The following is a 22,687-nucleotide window of genomic DNA, read 5'->3' on the forward strand; positions in this document are numbered from 1 at the left end:
GACATCTATCTTCTAGATCAGGGGCCTCCAAAGTCCCTCCTTGAGGGCCAAATCCAGTCGGGTTTTCAGGATTTCCCCAATGAATATGCATTGAAAGCAGTGCATGCACATAGATCTCATGCATATTCATTGGGGAAATCCTGAAAACCCGACTGGATTCAGCCCTCAAGGAGGGACTTTGGAGACCCCTGTTCTAGATAGTAAGGACTCGTGGGTTAATCTTGTGCTAATTAGTTAGCACATGGTAATGTAAATGCACTAGCTGATAAGCACAGAAAAGCCCTCCAGACTCGCCCCCTCCCAGAAAAATCACAAGTATTTTCAGTGCATGGTTTGTGCACGCAGATCCAAAACTTAATACAGGACACCTGAAAATGTCCCATGGGTAAGCTATTTTAACCTGTGGTAAGCATGTGCTAGCATTTACCACAGCTTAGTAAAAGCACCCCTTTATGTTTCTATGAAGACATGCAAAGCGTGATAGTTACAAACCTAAATGCCTTGCTGAGAAGACTAGATGGGCCACTCTTGTCTTTATTTGCAGTCTACCAAATTCCTACAATTCCCTATTTTCAATTTCATGGCTATTCTTTAATTATTCAAAGTTTCAAGTTACTTAGATGGCAGGTGAGTGTGATGTAACAAAATATCAATGCTCATCAGCTACTCTCACTCATGCTGTCTAAATTGTACATGAACCCAGTTAGAATAGCTTGTTTCCATTCATAGCTTGCTCCGAGTTCCTGAATCTGACCTTCGTTTCATTCCCCAGGAAAGGATTTTCAAATTAAACTATAAAGAATGTTATCCCTATTATATCTTTCATTAGTAAAGACCTTTGCTGAAAGAATCCTGTTGGCTGATTTTATATTCTTTACATTCTAAATTCTCTCTTTGTAAGCCACAATCAGCTTTTTTTTTTAATCACGGTTTTTAAAGCCCTTTTTGTAATTACTTGCCTTGATCTATCTATCATTATTACCTCTCAGCACTCCCAGCCCATGTGCTCTTTCATAAAAAAATATATGCTACTCTTTAAGCAGTGCCATTTAATCAGAAAGCCACTTTTCAGAAAAGTATGAAAGAAAAGGTTAAACATACAGAATTGATGGTCTCACAAGTCTAATCTTAAAGGTCTTCTTACTTTTGAGAATTCCTCCCCCAGCAACGGTGTCAACGTGTGCTGAAACCCTGGTTCAACTTCAGGAATGCCAGTAGGTCTAGCATTTATTTTCTCTTATTTCATCTAAAAACGGATTACAGCTTTTGAAGGTTATCTTCACAGTGTAGGTGTCATACCTCTGGTTACATTTCAGGCTGTCTCCATTCATACCAAGTCACTTCCACTTTTGGAGGTCATTTTTGCATTCTAGGATCTTTGCCTTCTCCATTGTGGGTTTCCTTTTGACTTGCCAACATTTCTGAATGTTCTTTATGAAGGAAACTTGTCTGTATTAAGTCTCTTCTGTTAATGGAAACATCTAAGGCTTCCAATTTAACCCCCCCCCCCTTTAATGAAGCCACATTAGGCTTTTTTATCATCAGACACGGTGGTAAAAGCGCCAACGCTCATAGATTTCCTATGAGCGTCAGAGCTAATACCACCACAGCCAGCAATAAAAAATCCTAATGTGGCTTCATAAAAGGGGGCTTAAGTCTTTCTTTTATGCATCAGTTTGCTTGTCTTTAGTACTGTATTACTATCTACAAGTGTCCAGAGATTTTCAAACTATTTTTTAAACTCGCTCTTGCCTGTATACATAACTTGTGTATGCCAGTGATTTAAAACCTTTACGAAAGGAAATAATTTGGTGCCCTGCCTTCAGATGGCCCAGCACAATCCATCGGGCTTTTGCAATCCCCACCCGTAAGGCAGAACTGTGAGCCTCAGTTATCATGTCTGCAATTTCCAGTCCAAAAACCAGAATATTTACAATCATGGCAAGCATTAGCTGCGATACCACAGGGGATTCCATAATTCCAAAAAGATTTGTATTAGCTGCAGTACCACAGTCCCCATAAGCTTTACTGCGACTCCACAACTAATTTCCCAGGTCTCTACAATAGTAGTAAACACTGGAAAAGAAGCACAGATAAAGCTCTTAAAACTCATGCTATGCAAAACCTGTCGCACAGCCCCCAATAACTGTAATGCCAAAGCCTATTTGCTGATGTTAATTTATGTTACTTCTACTGCACACAGTAGAAAAATGAAATATAACTTGGCAAAAAATACAAAATCAAGAAAAAATAAATACGTACAGTGACAAAAGTTCAAGAGCAATGAGTCTGTCCTTACTGAAGGTGAAGCAGTTGAGAATATTGACCACTTGAGAAGCTGGAACGGCTACCATTTTCTAAGACAAGAATTAAATATTGTATTTAATAAGTAAATAACACTGCCCAATAAAGAATGAGCAAAGAGCAAACCTGTTTTAAAAAAAGAGAAGTTTCTCTTAACAACAACAAAGGGCTCCTTTTACAAAGCTGCGCTAGCGGTTTTAGCACGCCAGCATTGAGCTTAAATTCTGCGTGCGCTAAAAATGCTATTGCAGCTTAGTAAAAGGAGCCCAAAATATTCACATTTACAGAAATATCATTTCAAGTAGCAGTGCCATACATGCATGTAGATTCCCTTTGATTTTGCTTTCATACAAGATAGCCCAGATTGCCGTTTCTAAATACAAAAAAAAAAAATAATTTTTATAAATAACTACGGGCTAACGCAGGGGTGGGCAACTTAGGTCCTGCTTTCAATGCATATTCATTGGGGAAATCCTGAAAACCTGACTGGATTCCAGCCTTCAAGGACTGGAGTTGCCCACCCCTGGGCTAACTCCTCATACAGTTGACAAGCATGGCCCAGAAAAGCAACTCTTTCTTTTCGTACGATGTGGAGTCCCTGGTTATTTACACAAAACATTTTACAGAACCGGGATCTATTATACAGCTGTGATTCAGAGGGGTTGATTAGGGCTATATTTGGTTTGATGGTTGCATGTAAAATGTTTTTATTATTTGCCTAATGTTTATATTTAGCTTATATTAAATTAGGCAGTTTGTATTATACAAGCTATTTTCCTTGAACTGTATTATTTACTTGCTTGCAATTTTTATTGAAATTAATTTGCTTTTGTTGATTTTCTACCCTTCTTTGTGTACAGATTTGGTAAGATGAGACATAAATATCTTCAAAAATGTGCACTGTTCTACACTGAACATATTTCCAGCTGCAATGAGAGGCTAAAATTTGTCCTTGCAATGAAGAAACAGGCAACACCACTATATATACAATTCATAATTTTGGCAAGTAACATTTGGATACAACTGGCATAAACTAAAAATCTAATATATCAGGATCAGAATCTTGAATAGGCACAGTCAGTCTTCACTCACACTTATCCAAGGAAGTAGATAGATTAAGGGAGAGAATCAAAGCCCTCACACTACTTACATGTTGTAAAGCTCGCATTGCCTTTAGTTGGGGTTCTGCCCAAGAAAAGTATTTTAGTAATTCAACAACCTGAAAACAAAATAAATAAATAAATGCATACAATCAAACAAATAGAAATTGCACAATAATACATATCCTCAAAATTTTAGATGCAACTAAAAAACCAAAAGCGAGAAATAGTATGGAACTTAATCAGTCTTTACATCCCAGTGGCTACCATCTTCAAAGACATCATAAATGTCATGCTGAATACACAAAAATTTAACAGAAAAGCCATTCCTGAGCCTGAAATGCAGACTGTTATGGAAAGAAAAATACATCAGCAGATTTAAAAAGAACAAAAAAAGAGCTTGCTTAAACCAGCTGTTAAATCAGGGTTAAGTACAGCAGTTTTGAAAGAAATGTTACAGTGCACATCTATGCCCAACATGTTTTCTTTTCACAGCATGTGGATTCCCTTAAGAGGCCAGACACACGGTGGGTACGAAAGTACCTGCTCATTTAGGGCCTGATTCCAGTAACAACGCCATAACTTTATTCGGTGGTAGGTGCATGACCGACACTTAACTTAATTGTTTTAATAGGTTTTAATCGGTGCAGTAATTGACTGCATCATTTAAAACCAATTAAAAAGTCATTATAAAAGAAAATGTACGCGCCTACAGGTGCCTATAGAAAAGGATGCCATAATTGCATCTTTAGAGGCACCTAAAGTCAAGATAAGTGTGGTTTATGCTGGAAATGACCACAGGTGCTACTAGGTACCTCTGTAGACACGATTCTCACCAAACATAGGTGTCAGTAATGTAGGCCTCCAAACTCTGGCCTACATTAGCAGCACCTAGGTAAACCACCATTCTTTTAATGGTGCCTACACGTGATTGAAACACAGCCGACGCTGTTTTTGGAAGCACTGGCTGATATAGGTTCCATTACTAGCATAAGGCCAAGTGATGCCTAAGTTTGGGATCCATGCTTAAATATTCATTTTTAATTGGCTTAATTGGCATTGTAACTGATCATTTTCACCCAATCAAAAAATAAATTAAGCTATTTAAGTGTTTGGCGCTGAACTCTTAGGACGCCTAAGTGGAGGTGCCCTCCCAAGCCCAACAACACCTATGTTAAAAAGCAAACATGGTTATGGGCGGAGCATAGGCGTAGTTGAGTTAGACACCGCCAAATTAGGTGAGTGAAAAGATTGCCTAATGGAGCAGTGCCTATGTTTAAGACACCTACGTCTGCTTAGGCGCCATTAGACATATCTAGCAGTTGACTGACAACCATGTCAAGCAGCAACTACAATATAGGTGCACTTAGGAACTGTTTATAGAATCTGGCCTTTAGGACCCGATTCTATAAATGGTGCCACTCCACATGGTTGTCAAATCAGCCGCTAGGCGCCAGTTATAGAATTGTATCTAGTGGCACCTAATGACTTAGGTACTGGTAAGCGTCATAGTGTTAGGCATCAGTAGTATAGACCAGGGTGTTCCTGGCCTACTTTATTAGTCATACCAGACCTATTCTCCACTCCTAACCACCCCTACTTTTCGTGTAGGCACCTTGCTGAGTTCAATGCAGAAATCTTAATTGCTAATTTAAACCTGGTTTTTGGGATTGGCTGAAAACTGGTGTGATCAATCATGCCAATTAAACAATTTTAGAATCTGCATTCAATTCAGCTAGGCGCCTAGCAGCGCCTAACCTAGGCATCACTTATACCAGGGGTCTTTAAGACATAAAGAGCCACTTGGACCCGTTTTCGAAAAGAAAAAAAAACTTGGAGCCGCAAAACCATTATAAAACAAATCTAACACTGCATATATTGTTTCTTATCTTAATGCTATATACAGGATCACTAAATTGAAAATAAAATCATTTTTCCTACCTTTGCTATTTGGTGATTTCATGAGTCTCTGGTTGCACTTTCTTCTTCTGACTGTGCATCCAATCTTTCTTCCTTTCTTTCAGCCTCCTGTATGTTTCCTCTCCTCCAGACCTCATTCTCTCCCCCAACTTTTTCTTTCTGTCTCCCTGTTCCCCCTTCTTTCTGTCTCCCTGTCTGCCCCCTTTCTTTCTTTCTCCGTGCCCTCCCCCAAGCCACTCGGTTTGCTGCCACCGCCATCGGGGAACAGCCCCCAAGCCACCGCCGTCCCAAGCTTTCCCTGCAGAAGCGTCGCGCTGACCAGCATTCCGCTCCCTGACGTCAATTCTGACGTAGGAGAGGAAGTTCCGGGCCAACAAGGCATTTCTCCTCATTCCATCCAGCCTGAGCCCCATCTCTCCTTGATCCAGCATTTCCCTTCTGTGTCTGTCAGAATTACCATTCCACCTATTTTCCAGCATCACCCTTCTTTGTGTCCATCTCACCTATATCCCTATCTCACCACTTTTTCAGAATCTTCATTTGTCTCTGTTCTTGTCTTTACCCCATGTTCACCATTTGCCCTTTCAATGTCTTTATCTCCCCCCCCCACCCCACTTTTTCAGCATTACTTCTATGTCTCTATTTCACCTCCTCTTCATGTCCCCTCTGTATCTCTATCCTTATTCAGTAGGTCCTGCTTACCCTTTCTCTTCTTTGTGTCACTATCTCCATTTTCAGCTTTCCCCCCCTTTTCCTTTGTTACTGCACCCTGTAGCTAGAATCTTTCCACCCTCCCTCCACTCCGGCCCAGCCCAGTATGAAAGATTTCCTTTTGTTTCCCTCCCCTCTCTCTTTCTCTCTCTCTTCTGCTCCCTCACCCACGAGTCCTGCATCTGGCCCTCTCCCTTCTACCTGCACCTGGCAACACCCCCTTGCTCCACGGCTCTCTTCAGCAACTCGTCAGCAGCAGTGATCAAGACAAGCTGCCGACATCGAGGCCTTCCCTCTACGAGTCCCGCCTTTGTGGAAAAAGGAAGTTGAAACAAGCGGGACTCGCAGAGGGTAGGCCCCGACGTCAGAAGCTGTTGCTGAGTTGCCGAAGAGAGCCGCGGAGCAGGGGATGTGGCCGGAAGCAGGTAGAAGGGAGAGGGAGATAGGAAGGCTGTAGATCTCCGGAGCATGACACCGACCCCGGCCAGGATGATTTCTTTTTCAGGCACCTTACAAGTCCAGCGTCGCGGGGGAAATAGCCATGCTGAGCAGTGAGCTCAGCACTACACAGATGAAAGCCTTGCTTGCTGATTGGTCCGGCGGGGTGGGGCCGCCGGACCAATCAGCAAGCAAGGCTTTCATCTGTGTATGTGCTGAGCTCACTGCTCAGCATGGCTATTTCCCGCCGCGACGCCGGACTTAAGCTGCATGCCTGCGTGACACACTACCGGAGCCGCAGCAAAGGTGGAAAAGAGCCGCATGCGGCTCTGGAGCCGCAGGTTGCCGACCCCCGACTTATACAATCAGGCCCTTACTGCCTCCTAAGGAGGCAGTAAGTGGTCTCATGTTAACTTTGCATTAGGCATTCAAAGTTAGGTGCCGATATCGGTGCCTACTTTAATTGAATAATAGGCTTAATCAGTGCTGGTACTGACATTCAACATCTCAGAATCGGCCTTAATTGAAAGTTTGGTGCCTAACTCAAAACCACAATTCTATAAAAAGTAGATGCCTAGCTCAAAGTGCCTACACTAAAAGTGGATGTGCTTAGGGGGTGGATTATGGGTAGCTGGTTAAGAAACCAATAAAAGGTGAAGCAATTCTAGATATGATTCTTAGTGGAGCACATAAATTGGTGCGGGAGGTGATGGTGCTGGGGCTGCTTGGTAACATGATCAAATTAGATATAATCCCTAATTTTAGGCAGACTTTATAGACTCAGGGCCTCAGCGAGCACATTAAATGCCAAATATCTTCCACGCCCCCTGAAACAAAAAGCACTTACCCCTAAATTTTGTATATAGCGCCTTAAGTTGTGTGTACAATGCACAAATCGATGCACACAACTTAATTGTGTAACAAGCCAATCAGTGCCAATAATTAGCACAATTTTATATATGGTGTGTGCCTTTTATAGAATCGTGCTATGCACAATTCTGATTGGTCCCTAAATTGGTGCCATATACAGAATCAGGCCCTTCTGACTTTTCCGTTGGTGAAAGGCTCTAAATTAAAAAGATATCATGATCAGATGCTTTTATATCAGGCTGCTATCTGGGATAAGGAGCCTGAAATCTTTATTACTAATGTCTGTATCCTATCTACACTTTAGGAGACAACTTAAGACTTGCTTATTCTCAAAGTTCTTGGGTCCATAGTTTCTAACTCTAATCTATTGTGTATTCCTAGCTAATCTTGTGTAAACTACATAGAATTTAAAGGTAATGCAGTTTAGAAATGGATTTTGATGTTATTGTTATGTTAGTAAATGCTAAATTACTGCATAGTCTAGGAATTACCACAGTAAACTGCATGTTAAGTGCTTAATGCAGTTTAATAAAAGGGCCTCATGGAGTTTTTTAAAGGAACCAGTAAAAATGTTTTCCTTATTTTTAAAACTTGTTACGCTTTCTTGCTGCTATTTTGCTTGATTTTTCTTTCCTCAATTTTGCTCTTAGCTTTTTCTTTTTTGCCTTTTCTGAGTTCTATAATCCAACTGACAAATTTGAGGAGCCTGACCATCAGCGCCTGTGATTTTATTTGTTTAATCCTGGATAACCAATTTAAAAACAAATTAGAGATATCACTGGTAAGGCTTATAGTGATTCTGGTCATAGCATTCATATCCAAGTAGGGAGGAGAGAGGGAGCGAACAGTATTGCATGTAAACATTTGAATTAAATTCAGGACTTGATCTGAATTTACCACCTCCAAATATGTGACATGATACTGAATGTTACCTGTTCACTGGAAAAATATCCATGCACATGCTCAATAGCTTTTAATTTGTAGTCTGTTAGGATAGCCTGGAAAACAAAAAGTACACAACCAAATTCATTTTGAAGTCCCTTATTTCAGGGTCCTTTTTTTCTAGATTTCTCTAGATTATTCTTATATGATCTAGGCTAAGAATCTACTGGTTCTCTAACTGGTGTCTATCATAAGCACCGGTTAGAGAATTGGATTGTCACTGAGATGATCGTGGCAAGGGAATCTCCCTGCCATGATTAGTTTAGTGGCCGCAGCAGGGAACTCTTCCCTTCGCAAAGACTATCGGCAAGAGGGATGCCCAGACATGCCTTCCGTAAACCCCGAAGCTGCCCCACCCCCAAATATCCACGGCAGGAGGAGTGTCCAATTCCTCCTGCCGCCACCTCACCCAGACATCCACCGGTACCCCCCCCCCCCCCTAAGATTGGCAGGAGGACATGCTCTCCAAACCCCACAGTACCTTTTTTTTAAGTTGGCTGGCCGGCAGGACGGCCCCTTCCCGGTGCATCGTGGAATGCAACAAGGAGGGGCCTAAGTCTCTGATTGGCCCATGCGCTTAAGGCACCACCTAACTTATGGCACCGTTTATAAAATATGGCACTTACTGTAAATACCACCTTGCAATATAAATATTAACTGTTTTCACGTTTAGAATATTCAATAAGCTTTAACTTGAATGTCAAAACTGAAAAAAGAAAAAAAAAATAGGACTGATGACTAAAGCAAGCTTTGTTTCCAAAATTTTGGCTATGACTGTAGTAACTGTAAATACAGTATCTCTTTATAGATAGGCGGTAAACACTGCGATCATCGTAGCCTTTTTGTGGTTAAATTTTAACTGGACCACCGAACATTTCTCTGCCCCGGTTTCCAGCCATCACGGAGTGGGGGCGGCCAACCTATGATGTCCCCTACCTTTCTAATTTCATCAAGCACCGTCTCGAATGATTTCTTATCCATGTTTGCCTGTTCAGAGCACGGATATATCAGGGGCCGAGAGGGGTATGCGCAGGTCACTGCATTGATAAGGAAACCATGGGGTTGGGGGTGGCCTAAAGACAAATCACCATCACCGCTGTCGCTGGCTGCAGATGTCCAGGGAAGCCAGTCTTTCTTTGTTATGAGGCGGCTCGGGGGCAGGAAGTGCTTCCTGGTGCCGAGCGCTTCCGGGGCACGAGGGGTTTGGGAGCTCGAATGAAAGGACCATTCGCCTCGTTGCGGGGTGTGTGTTCATGTCCGGAAATCAGCAACGCCTCAAGTCTAGGCTTCCTTTGATCCGCCGCCGCTGATTGGAGAAAAGCGCAGAGTCCCTGCTGAGGGGGGGGGGGGAAGGGTGGGGGGTTGTTGAGGAACGAGGCGCTGCATCCTGAATGGCTTTTGAGCGGTCGGAACCCTGGGACACGATGAAGGCCAGGTTGGCGCTTTGTCTCTGCGCGGCGGTGATCGCCGGTGTCTCCTGCTCGCTGCTGCTGTTCGGAATCGGATCGCCCTCTCCCAGAGAGGATCAGCAGCAGCAGGTAGAGCAGCCTTCCTCACAGCCCAGCGACCCGCCAGCTCCGGAAATATGTACAGGGGGAATATGGAAGTCCCCGAAACAGAGCTGGCTCGCTCAACCTTAGACTCTGGGCGCTGGTGATAAAAGGGCGTCACAATCCTAGTCCTGTCTGCCTTCAAATTTCTAGAGGGATAGATGACGAAGTGAGATTTTGGTGCCCTGAGCCAGTACCTCACATGGTGGGTGGGTGGGTGGGCAATACATACAAAAATTGCCCCAGGACACCATAGTCCCTTGAGTCAGGAATACTTTAAATACTTGGCATGTGTTTTAGCTTAAGCAGCTTGTCTCAGGAGTCTAAAGTTGATCACACACAAAAAAAAATAAAGAACTGTGGATTATCTAAAGATAAGAATTCACAAATAGTGTTGTCTAATTAAATAAATGGGATTATATATATATATATATACACATGTATATACAGTATACTTATACTGTATTTGTGATGCCTATAGTAATCACAATATAAAAAAAAATTAAAATTAGGAGATGACATAAATTATACACTAAAAATTGTTACAGAAGACATCTTTAACTATCCATGTCAGGCAGTTAACTGATCAGGAATAATTATTAAGTAATTGGCCTCAAAATCCAAAAGGACAAGTCAACGTCCCCAGGTGCTAATAAAGCTCCTACAAGGGATTTTAATCCTCCTCCAGCTCCAGAAGATTAACCCAAGGTTTAAAAAAAAAAAAAACTCCCAGCACATAAGGGATTAAAACACTTAGACTGAACACCGACCGGACTCATAATGCTCAAATTTAAACTGTCTGAAATGGATAGATTTCAAATTTTTTGAGAATTGTCAAAAATCAAATACACTTATCTTCCAACCATAAGCACTTTCTCAGTCCTGGAAGACTCATAAACTCTCCACCTTTCATCCACGACAATTGTAATCCAACATAAGTGTGCAAAATGTACCATGTTACTGAAACTAGCAACGAGTTCTGCTTTCAAATTCTACTCTCATCACAGCCTTGTTTTGCACAAAAGGTTGCATCAGAAGACTCTCACATCAAACACTCACAGTCAGTATACGAATCCAGTGTTCCACAAAAGGGTTTTTCTCCCTTATGTGTTGGGCGTTATTTAACCTTGGGTTAATCTTCCAGAGCTGGCCAAGGATTAAAATATGCCTCCCTTGTAGGAGCTTTATTAGCACCTGGGGACGTTGACTTGTCCTTTTGGATTTTGTGGCCAATTACTTAATAGTTATTCCTGCTCAGTTAACTGCCTGACATGGATAGTTGAAGACGTCTTATATAAGAATTTTTAGCCTATAGTAATCAAACATAATCTCATGCTGCTTTGCCTTGATATTTTGGCGTGTTTTCCTGGTTTCTCAAAACTGCAATTATGTTGCTATATCTCTGCATTTTTAAAATTCTATTCCCCCTCCCCTTTTTACTAGAGGTTTCTACCATGGCCCAGAGCATTAAATGCTCCAATGCTCAAAGAATTCCTATAAGCATTAGAGCATTTAGCATCCCGAGCCATGGTAGAAACTGCTACCACAGCTTTAGTAAAAGAGGGCCTATATTTGTGAAGCCTTCCTATTTGTTAGTTTTAGATTTACTGTATTTATTTAGTTTTCTATCCCATTTTCCCCAAAGAGCTCGGAAGGGGTTACAGGTTAAACATACATAATGTAAAGTTACAGTTAACAGGCTGATTTGCCATAAATTTGAACCTTTGATGGGCATATCTCGCTCCAGCAAATGCAATTGTGACACCCACCAAGAGGTTATACTGTTCAAGTACGATAGCCTGACAATTAGAGTGGAGGAAATACTGGGGAAAAACGCGATGAATGGCAGATGAGAGAGGAGTAAGGTCTACAAGTGTCCACTTAGCATGAAGGCATCATGTGATCCCCAAGTGAAGCTATTTTGTGAGTGATAATTTTATAAAGGCCCATACTACATATGTTGCCTTTATAAAATATAACATCCAAATATCCAACCAAGCTTCACTATACCTTGATGGAGAGAGATTGTTTGGACCATCATAAGAACACTCACAATCCACATATGACTAGAACTACTCAATAAAAATATACTTATGACATGGGCTAATTTTCAACATTGTTACCCCCCTCACCCCCCCCCCCTTTTTTTTTTTTTTTAAATGAACCCATGTTAGGCTTTTTTATTGCCAACTGCAGCAGTAAAAGCTCCAACGCATAGAATTCCTTTGAGCATTGAAACTAATACCACTGCAGCCAACGATAAAAAAGCCTAACGAGGCTTCATAAAAGGGGGCCTTAGACACACAAAGTACCATAGTAACCTATGGTACTTTGTGTGTCTAAATGCTTTGAAAATGAAACTCAGAGTCACAACTATCACTTGTTTTCTCACATTAATGATTGTTTTATCTCATATTAATTGTTATAAAGAAGGAAAAGACGTCAAGCGTTCCTCGGTAACAGTATCCTGCTGTCAAAATTTTGCGCTATCATTAGAAATTCCTCTTGTACTAATACTTTTAAATCTTTTTTCAGTGGCTATAAAAATCTATAATGGAAGTCATGACTTAACTTAAATGTCCAAATACAGTTTCCAGATATGTTCTACGGAGCTTCTCCATTTCACAAAATGCTTCTTGAGGATACTACACTGTAGTATTTAGCAATGCGACTGTCAGTTCAGTTCACGCCAAAAATATCTGCCACTGACGCCTTCAAAAAGCCAACAGCTGTCAGGGTGGGCAAAACCATAGTCCTCCAGGGCCACAACCCAGCTGGGTTTTCACAATTATCACATTGATTATGCATGAAATTGATTTGCATGTGCTGCTTCCATTGTATGCAAATAGTTCTCATGCATATTCATTGTGGAAATCTTTGAAAATCCAACCGTGTTGCAGCTCTTGAGGACCAGAATTGCCTACCCCTGATTTAGATGTTTATATTCCACTAATTAGGAATTATTTGAAGGTATAAAAAAATTGGTGTTTTATCATTATTTAGTATATGCCATTGTTCCTATTTTCTTGGTATCCTTTTTTGGTGGGATCAAATATACATTTGTGTCAATACACAAAAGCTGAGTATATGTTATAAGCAAGAAGAGGGATGAGAAAGTACCAGAAGTTGTGTTTTCTTGAGAGTACCAGAAGTGTTTTCTTGGTGCTCATCTAATAAATACCTTTTTTTGGAGGGGGGGTAGTTCTATCAGTGTTTTATGGATTACCGTAAACCATGAAATCAGAAGCCTTGTTTATAAAATATATACATATGTGCATACTTCACCCGAGTACATTAACACCCAGTCAGAAGTAGATATAAAAGTAGCCATGATTTCTGAAGCTTTTGTGAGGTTTTTCTAAAAACACCTTGGTGCCTACTAGCACTTTCTGCTTAGGAAATCTTGTTATAAAATGATTTGTAAGTTGAAGAAAACAAAGAAGCTATTAGATTTTGAGGAAGATAACATGTATGTATGTTGATTTGTTTTTAATAAAAGGTACAAAGTTTGCTTTCTTTCATAAAGACCGAGGAACTGCTGTACAAGCTGGATGTGAGCTGGCCAGAATATTCCGAGTACTTCACTGGACAGGCATCTGGTGTTGCTGTTGACTCTCATCGTGCAGTTGTATATGTTGCTCAAGTAAGTAGAACAAATTATTCGTCTAATTCTTGGTTAGCTGTACACCAGCTTTTACTTTCACCAGAGGCTAATCCTACAAAGCCATCTAGTGTTCAAATCATCCCAAAACATACTTCTGTTACGTCCCTTCCAGATTCCATACGCTAGGTGTTCAATCCCAACCCACAGTCTGGGAGTTGTAGAAATCTGAACATATGCTCCACCCCTCTAGGCTGACAGTCAGCAAACAACCTTAGTTTCAATTTCTGTAAGCAATCCCCGAGTAGAAATCTTTTGGTTGCTCTGCTTCTGTTCTTATTTTTTTCGCTTAAAGTTTGGTTTTTGGTGGCTTCAGTTCCTTGAGACCCTCCCTGGTGGTCCCCTGTCAGAGAAAAGGATGCAGTCCTGTGGAGCCAGAATGCAGCTTCACAGAGAAACTGGTGAATCTTTGGAGCCAGCCTGCTGTGTGCCACTCTCTTCAAGTGCCCAGGGTCCTTTCCCATGGAAGTCTGCTGGCTAGTTTCTAGCATAGGTTGTGTGCGTCTGGACAGAAACCCACCCAGGCTGCTTTTCCTGCCCCCGACTGCATAGCAGAGGATCCCTGGGGCAGAGGTTGTAGTCGGTCTCTGGGTGGCTGGCAGTCCGATGATCTTCATTCCTGTGCATTTGGAGATGTTTCTGAGGCAGAAAGTCCTTTTTTCTTCACTCAGCTGCTTTAAAAACACTGACAGACTAAGGCACTACAGAGACTTGAGTACCTCCATTATTTCCTAAGGGGACTCGGGGGGGGGTGGCTTGTGAATCGATTTAAACTTAATTTTTTGCAGTTTCTGTGGGTGGGATTCAGGTCCCCCCACCTCCCCAGACCACAAATCGCTATTTTTTATTTTCGGTTTTTTTCTAACTTTGATTTCTACCTCAAAACCCCCTCAATTTGACTCAAAATCAACTGGATGGACCCCCCAGCCCCTAATCTATTGAATATGGATGTTGATTGCTCCGGATGTGCACCGGATCAGCGATTGTGTACCACAGGCATGCCGGGAGAGGGGGTGGGAGTTTTGGACTTCACATCCTCCGTGTCCTCTTGGGCTGGGGAGCCGGCCTGGGTCCAAGTCTTCTGAAGAAAATCTCTCCTAGCAGCTGTTCTGAAGTCTAGCACAGTGCGCTTGCATTCCTTGTCTGGGAACTCTTTTGATGCAATGCATACACCTCAATAGAGCTCTGCCATGGTTGCGGAGTGGGCCTTTTCACCGGATTGTATTTGGCTCCTCTAAACGGCGCATCCTCAGACCCCGCTCATTTGACGCAGTCGATGGGTGCATCAGGGCTTTTTTGTTCTATGGCTTCTCCCATACGCTTTTCTATAGTAATATGATCTTTGGTTAAAGCAAGTTCTATTTGCATGAGACAAGTATTTGTCATATGCTGGGTCCTAGCCAGCACCAATAACTGTGACTCCGTGTGTTCTGTAAGGGGATGTTGTAACACCAAGAAATCAATGATATGTACAGCATATGCAGTGGCTGCTAAGCTCTGCAAACAATGTGGCATTCCCTTAACTACAGGATCAAATTGCTTAGAAAAGTACCCCAGAGGCTTCAAGCCAGTAGAAATTTTTTGTGCGAGCATCCAGGTTACAATTGTTTTAGTGTGATGTACATGCAAATGAAATCCCAGTAATGACAGATAGGGAGCATTAGTCAGTGCATTTTTCAGTTCATTGAAAGCAGTCAGCTGATCTGCAGTTGGAGCTGGCAAATCCCCCTTCAGTCTCTTTTAACATAGCATAAAGAGGCTCAGCCATCTACATGAAGTTTGGAATTCACTGTCTACAGAACCTGCGCATAGCAGTATTGGGAGGATAGCGGTAATTCGTTCAGAAGTTATTTTCTTTCCCTCTTTGGATAAGCCCACTCCCAAAATGACAACACTTTCTTTACAATATTGTAACTTACTCTTATTTACTTTAAGCCCCTCTTGATGTAAATACAGCAACAATTCCTTAGTAGCATGTTTACAAGCATCTTGACTTTCAGTCATCGATATACTGCTCCAAGGTGGAGGGAACTGGGTGAAATCCGTGTAAGGTGGTTCTCAAGGCCTGGCTAAAATGGCTAGGAGACTCAGTGAAGCACTGCACAAGTGTACTTCAAGTATATTGACACCCCTCAAATGTGAAGGCGAAGTACTTTTGCGAATCTGGATGTAAAGCCACGGAAAAGAAGGCGGGTCTTAAATCTATAACAGAAAAGTGGGTTGAAGTACAAGAGAGTCCAGATGCAGTGTGGGTCTGGCACCACTGGAAAATTTGACAGCACAATCCTGTTTAGGGCCCGCAAATCCTGCACAAAATGATAAGTAATACTGTCAGCTTTCAAAACAGCAGGATAGGTGTATTGCATGGTGAAGAGGTTGGATATACTACCCCCTGCTTGATGAGGTCCTGTAATACTGGCCTTAGGACCTCAATAGTCTCAAGCTTAAAAGGATATCTGGGGCAGAGACAATTCTGGATTCACCTGAATTTTGACGGGAGGAATTTTCAGGGCCCCTATGTTTGCCCCGGTACTGCCCACACTTCTGCTGGAATGTCATTCAGGTCTTCCACTTCTCCCTCCACAGACTGCAGCAGATATATGGAACATTGCAGAGTCCCTTGGTCCCAACTGAGATTAGCCTTGGCCATGCCTAGGAGATCCCTGTCTAGAAGATTTACGGGCTGCTGGGTGCTGATCAGGAAAGGGAAACAGTGTGAATGTCCCTTCAGGTTTAGAGCCAGCGGTGGTGATTTGAAGTGAGGGACTTCGGTACCTCCTATGCCTTCACACTGAATCACCGGAGCTGTTTCCAAGCTCTGGCACACCCATGCTGGGGCATCCTGGTATCTGAGTGCAGAATAAGTGGCCCCAGGTACAAAACTTAGATGTGAGCCCACTAGGAAAATTCTAGTAGCACTATAGAAAGTACTAGTAGTATTTTCACTCCCAATGAAAACAAAACAGAAATGATGTGTATCTTTGGGCTCCTTTTACAAAGGCGCGCTAGCATTTTTAGCGCACGCTAGCCGAAAAACTACCGCCTGCTCAAGAGGAGGCGGTAGCGGCTAGCGCACACTATTCCGCGCGTTAAGGCCCTAACGCACCTTTGTAAAAGGAGCCCTTAATTATTTACCTAGACTTAGGGAAAGCTAAGCCACATGATAGCTGAGTGCATAAAAGGAGAGATGTGCGGCAGCCAAGCAAGCACATAATCATTGATGAAAAAAAAAAGTGTACGTTCAGATGTCGTGAATTAAAATAGCAACAAAATTTGGCTTGGCTTCAAAGTTCTTTTATTGTAAGGTTAATCTTAAAGCTAACATATATAAATAGTGAAATAACCTCGCAGCAATATTTTCTTCAAGTTTTCAGTAAATATTTTCAACTTTCCAGTATCTCCCGTAGCTTTTCAATATAATAATTTAGACAAAAACTTAGTACTTTTCAATGTTATATTAATCAGACTTGGAAAGAGGATAGACCTCAGCGACCACACCTGAACCATTACATTACATTACATTAGTGATTTCTATTCCGCCATTACCTTGCGGTTCAAGGCGGATTACATCCAAACTAAAACAAAAATTACATTCAAAATTTGAAGGAATAGAATAAGCGATGACATAGAATTTTTAAGGTAATATACGTTGGGTAAAGAGTTACCAAAGGGAAGTGGAGGTCTTTAGGAGATAAGAATAGGGTGAAATTATGGGTTTTAGATAACGTTTGATAGATAAAAGAGTATTAGAGAGATATAAGGGTAAACAGAGTGTTGGATATTATTTCATTCAGGTTACAGGTTTAACGTAGCTAGCCTCCTCATTGGTCTTCCCCCCATCTTCCACTATATAATTAATCGTTAGTATTCTTCTACTGTTCATTCAAATTATTCAATTCAATTTAACTGCTATAGAAACGGGAGTTATCTTTAGTACATAGCTGAACGGGGCTCCATTTTTATTGAAACTTGAAGAAAATATTGCTATGAGATTATTTCACTATTATATATATTTTGAATTAAAACAGTGCATCCCAAATTCTTAGCCAGTATGACCTTTTTTTTTTAAATTGGTATAAATATTTCATGTCAATACACCTCAAAAAATCTTGTGAAACACACTAAACAATCACCAAATTGGCTAAAACACAAGAGAAAATATCCAAACTGGATATAGAGGAGAAATACTTAAGGATCTCAAGCGCTCACAGCTAAAGGCCCGATATATATTACAAGCCAATAACCATAGGGTGAGCTATCATTGGTCCTGTATATTCTCCTATTTTCTCAATTTTTATCAAAACATTCTTTTTTATTTTTATTGTTTTAATTTTAAAATATAATTTTTTAATATGTTGAATGTTATACAAAACTTGTTTTGCTTCATCTGAATACTTGCAAATCATTTTGTTAATTAATTAAAGTACTGGTTTTCATCTACTAAATAGTACTCTCCAATTCAAAAATATATAGATTATGAAGTACTTAGCTTCATGACATGACGACGGAAGATCTCCATTTCGCTCATATTAGAATTAAGAGAGCTTCATCAGGAAAGGCACCAGTATTAACACTGTTTATGCTAGTAAATTGTGAAGTTAAACAGTGGGAGACTACATGTTACCGCGGCACAATGTGCATGTGATCAAAAAGGCAGGCACATTGTGCCGCGGTAACGTAGTCTCCCACTGTTACACGAGTAACTTATAGAATACTGTAGGTTAAACATGCATCTTCTGAAACTAGGTTCGTGCCTAAACGCATACATCCTTATATATATATATATATATATATATATATATATATATATTTATATATTTAATTAATTTATATACCACCTCTAAAGTGGTTTCCATTAAAATTATATATATATATATATATTCAATTATGCTAGTATATAAATGCTTTTTGATCAAGCTGGCGCATTTAATCGGATAGTGAAATGATATGTTGCATCTTTTCAGAGAGGGGAAAATATATCTAAGGTATTAGTATTCACAGAAGATGGAAGTTTCTTGAATGCTTGGGATACTACAACAATTGAAATGCCTCATGGTATATTTGTGGTCAGCAGGGGCACAGAGACATCCATTTGGATTACAGATGTAGGTAATGGTAAGTTAAGCAGGAAGTTACTTTTTATATAGATCTGGCTAGCTTTTCTAAGAATCTGTGCTTACAGCACTTGTTTTAATCCTTCCAGCTGCCATTTTTGAATGTTTGTGGAGCAAACTGATGAACCAGGTGCCTTCATGCAGCTATGGATTTTTCTTTCCTACTAGACCAGTGTATCTCAAACTGTGTGCCTCCTGAGATTTCAGGTGTGCCGCGGTACACTGGGGAGGAGGAGAGGTGCCGGCGTCAGCTGATTGCCTACAGCAGTGTTTTTCAACCTTTTTACACCTATGGACCGGCAGAAATAAAAGAATTATTCTGTGGACCGGCAACAGTCCGTGGACCGGCGGTTGAAGAACACTGGGCTAAGTTGTGGGCCAGGCCCCGCCCATCTCTACCCAATCACCACTGCAGACCCCGCCCCATAATAGTACTAATTGCACCTTGCACGTCCCATGCCTCATCTGGAAGCCTTCCCTCTGACGTTGCAATGTCATAGAGAAGGCTTCCGGTTCAGGCGCAGGATGCCCATAGGAGCCACTGCCCGTGGCTTTGTGCACCGAATCAGTTAGGAAGAGGGAGCTGGCTCGAAGATAACGCCGCATCGATCGCACCGTGGACCGGCGGTTGAAGAACACTGTTTTGGGCCTGATGCACGTACTCACCCTGTGGACCGGCAGGAAATTTCTGTGGACCGGCACTGGTCCATGGACCGGTGGTTGAAGAACACTGGCCTACAGGACATGCCTCTCGTGGCACTCAGTGGGTGCCAGCACCTATCCTTCTCTCTGGCCCCTTCCCTTCTGGCACCCGTCACTGGCATCTCAGGGCCTTCACACACACGCGGACATCGACAAGATGATATCACACGTGCGCATGATGTCATCATGGTAATATTCTCGCACTTCATGGTGCCTCGAGTCACGGCCACTACTTTTAGTGTGCTGCGGCTCGAGAAAGTTTGCGGGACACTGTACTAGTGGCCCAGCTTCTCTGAACAAATATAAAACATGATCTAACACATAGGACTCCTTTTACAAAGGTGCACTAGGGCTTTAGCGTGCGCTACATTGCCGCACGCGGTAATTTCCTGTGCAAGCGCACCTTAGTAAAAGGAGCCCATAGTAGCTGATGTCATTATAGAACATTGGTGGCCACACTTGTTGAAACTAAGTACAATTTGTACATGTTACAACTGGAATACTGAGCTGGCCTTCTTTGTCTTGAAGTTTTGGAAATCTATGTGCATTTTTCTATATCAATATGTACCTTCTTATTTGCATTGTAAGCATATGCTACTGAACACAGTTGCTGGTCAATTAATAAAAATTATGGGGGTCTTTTACTAAAGACTGGCACATGTTTCATGCTAATTTTATTCTTATGGGCCCTGCTGCAGATAAATGCACTAATCTTTAGTAAAAGACCCTTGTGCTTGTTTTATTTTTTTGAAGATTCAATTTGCCTCCCAGAAGACATGGTGGTTCATTTTATATACTAGTAATAGCACACGTTGGAGATAATTCCATCACCTAAATTTTGGTGATCTTTTCAGGATACTGCGTGTAAAGTACAAATTCTGTATTGGCAATTACACACCTAATTAACATTATTTATTTTTAAAAAATGTATATACTGTCTAAAACTAAACGGTGTACTTGGCTTACACAGTGTTAAAATAACAGAATAAAAACAAATAAATAATAAGATACTCATCTAATAAAAGTAAGATTACACACAATTCTCAAGAAAATAGCATAGAGTGGATAGCAGGGCTCATGGATAATTCATGTACATCGCTTAGAAGTCTGATTAAGCGATTAATCAAGAAACCTAATAAACTTGAAACTTGATTCATCAGTTTTAGCTAAGTTAACTAAAAAAAAAGGCATCTACGAAAAGCTGCGTCTTTAGTAATTTTCTGAACCTACCCTTTTCACAGCAGTTTCGTATTTGGCCCACTAAGGAGTTCCAGAACTTAACTCCTGCACAACAAAAGGTCCTTTTACCTGTCTCAACAAGTCTTAGATTCACGGGTGTTTTCAGTAAGGCCAAACTCTCAGAACGCAGGGATCTCATTGGTGTATAGCTGAGTATATTACTTTTTAAGCAATTCTGGGATGTTTCCATACAGGAATTGATGACAAATCATCACTGCTTTATATTGTACGCTGAAGGCGACTGGAAGCCTATGAAGTTTTTTGAGATATGGTGAAATATGGTCATATTTAGACACACCCATTATCAAACGTGCTGCTGCATTTTGTATAACCTGCAGAATAGTAACATAAGTGGGCATTTATGCACCAGCATTTAGGCATGGCTGCTTTCGCTATGTTGACCTGGTGTAATGACCACGGCTAAAGTTGCGATTACGCTCATAAATGACAGTGTTCTAGAATCTTAGCTTGCACGTATTAGAATGCCCTGGCCCACCCATGCTTCTCCCACATGCATACCTTCTTGCAGTTAAGTGATATAGGTTTTGCATGCTAAGTTTCTAGAATAGTGACTGAGGGGGAAAGTTATCAGTGTTGGCTACCATTAAGTTTGGGTATTTTACCATTAACTCTTGCTATTTTAGCACTGATCAATTTTATTCAATGAGATCCTGTGCTACATTAGCACAACTTGTAAAATAACCAGACTTAACAATAGCTAATGTTGATAAATCCTCCCATCCCCCCCCCCCCAAAAAAAAAAGTGCAGTTATGGGTGTAATTACAAGTTGGTGCCAGCATGTATTAATTCCAGTTATCAGCAATTATTGGTTGGTGCTAAATAACAGCTAATTTGCAAATTTAATTTTACACATGTAACTGGCACTTTTCTATAACCGGTACACATAATTGCTGGTATAGAATTCACACTTGGCACACAGCATCCTAGCATCTAACTTTTTGTGACTTTTTCAGAATTACCCCAAATATGTACACCAGCAGGTTCTCAAAGAGAAAATGAACTTACAGGATTTGCAAACTGCACAGAAAGTCTGAAAATTGCCCATAAGGAAGAAAAGATAGCGAGGGAGTGGAGGCCTAGCCTAATGGTTAGTTCAGCAAGATAAGATCCTGGGGAACTGAGTTCCATTCCCACTGCACCTCCTTGTGACCCTGGGCAAGTCACGTAACCCTCCATTGTCCCAGGTACAAAAGCTTAGATTGTAAGCCCAATAGGGACAGAGAAAATGCCTGCATATAATGTGTACAGCGCTGTGTACATCTAATAGTGCTATAGAAATGACTAGTAGTAATAGTAGATCGATAATTAAACTTTCCAGACTTGTATAGAATTTCCCTAAAATGCAGTGGTCCGATTAACGCCATCTATCTTTTGAAGTACAGTGGAAGGCAGCATCTCAATCTCTTTGGTATATTGAGCTTTCAATAATATATACAGGAAAAAGAGAGAACAAGATAAGTGTTTGCACAGCGTATAGAAGGAGTAAATGAATACCTTTTGCGCATAGCTATTGAATCATACACACATTGGACGGGATGGGAGGGGTTTGAGCCAGTGAGGTAGTTACTCTTTCCAGTGTGTCTGCTTAGTTTCATACTTGCAGCACACGGGGATCTGAGGCACTTTCCCCTATTAATCAGAAATTGCAATAAATTTGAGACAATCAATAGAGGGAAGAAGATTCTAAGTTCTAAGCTAATTCATAAATTTGAAGTGATACGAGAGGGCTATCAGTAGTGAGTATATTGAGCTTTCCCCAGATATAAACAGTTTACTTTGAATAGGTGATCTGCTAGTGTTTTCTATCTTTGTGCATCTAATGAAAAAATGCATCTTGCCAACAATTAACATTAGTTTCTTCTATTACTTTGTGCAAGAAAATTGTAAAAAGGTTTTAAAAAAAGTATTTTAGTGGGAGAAAAACTATTCAGATCAATTTGTGAAAACCATGTGAATGTGATGTTTGTTAAAATGCTATTTTAAAATATTTTCCAGCACAGCAGTTTAAATTTGATATGTAATTTTAACTTGTTAGTTGCTGTCATTAATTGTATTTATTTTTTTAACATTAACAGAAAAATTTTTGCATTCAGAAAAGATTTTATTTTGATACC

General features: G+C 40.9%; 2 protein-coding genes across 5 annotated transcripts in view; one reads left to right on the plus strand and one right to left on the minus strand.

The window, feature by feature from the left end:
• The window catches only part of PROSER1 (proline and serine rich 1), a 64,914-nt gene extending 55,389 nt beyond the window's left edge, over positions 1-9,525 (minus strand). For 2 of the 4 annotated variants that reach the window (XM_033948131.1, XM_033948130.1), the window contains exons 1-4: positions 9,222-9,439; positions 8,276-8,341; positions 3,455-3,523; positions 2,263-2,357 (exon numbers count right to left, since the gene is read on the minus strand). In XM_033948131.1, the coding sequence (XP_033804022.1) occupies positions 2,263-2,357; positions 3,455-3,523; positions 8,276-8,341; positions 9,222-9,266 (275 nt within the window). In that variant the 5' untranslated portion in view covers positions 9,267-9,439. Of the gene's footprint in view, positions 1-2,262; positions 2,358-3,454; positions 3,524-8,275; positions 8,342-9,221 lie in introns of those variants that run through there. The other 2 variants (XM_033948132.1, XM_033948133.1) reach the window with 2 other exon arrangements.
• A 302-nt stretch (positions 9,526-9,827) lies between these two features.
• The window catches only part of NHLRC3 (NHL repeat containing 3), a gene marked incomplete at its 5' end in the record, with an annotated part of 35,329 nt that continues 22,469 nt past the window's right edge, over positions 9,828-22,687 (plus strand). Inside the window, 3 exons of the mRNA XM_033949978.1 lie at positions 9,828-10,004; positions 13,335-13,478; positions 18,461-18,611. Coding sequence (XP_033805869.1) covers positions 9,828-10,004; positions 13,335-13,478; positions 18,461-18,611 — 472 coding nt within the window. The remainder of the gene's footprint in view (positions 10,005-13,334; positions 13,479-18,460; positions 18,612-22,687) is intronic.

Source organism: Geotrypetes seraphini, chromosome 6, assembly GCF_902459505.1.
Source record: "Geotrypetes seraphini chromosome 6, aGeoSer1.1, whole genome shotgun sequence".
Taxonomy (NCBI): Eukaryota; Metazoa; Chordata; class Amphibia; order Gymnophiona; family Dermophiidae; genus Geotrypetes; species Geotrypetes seraphini.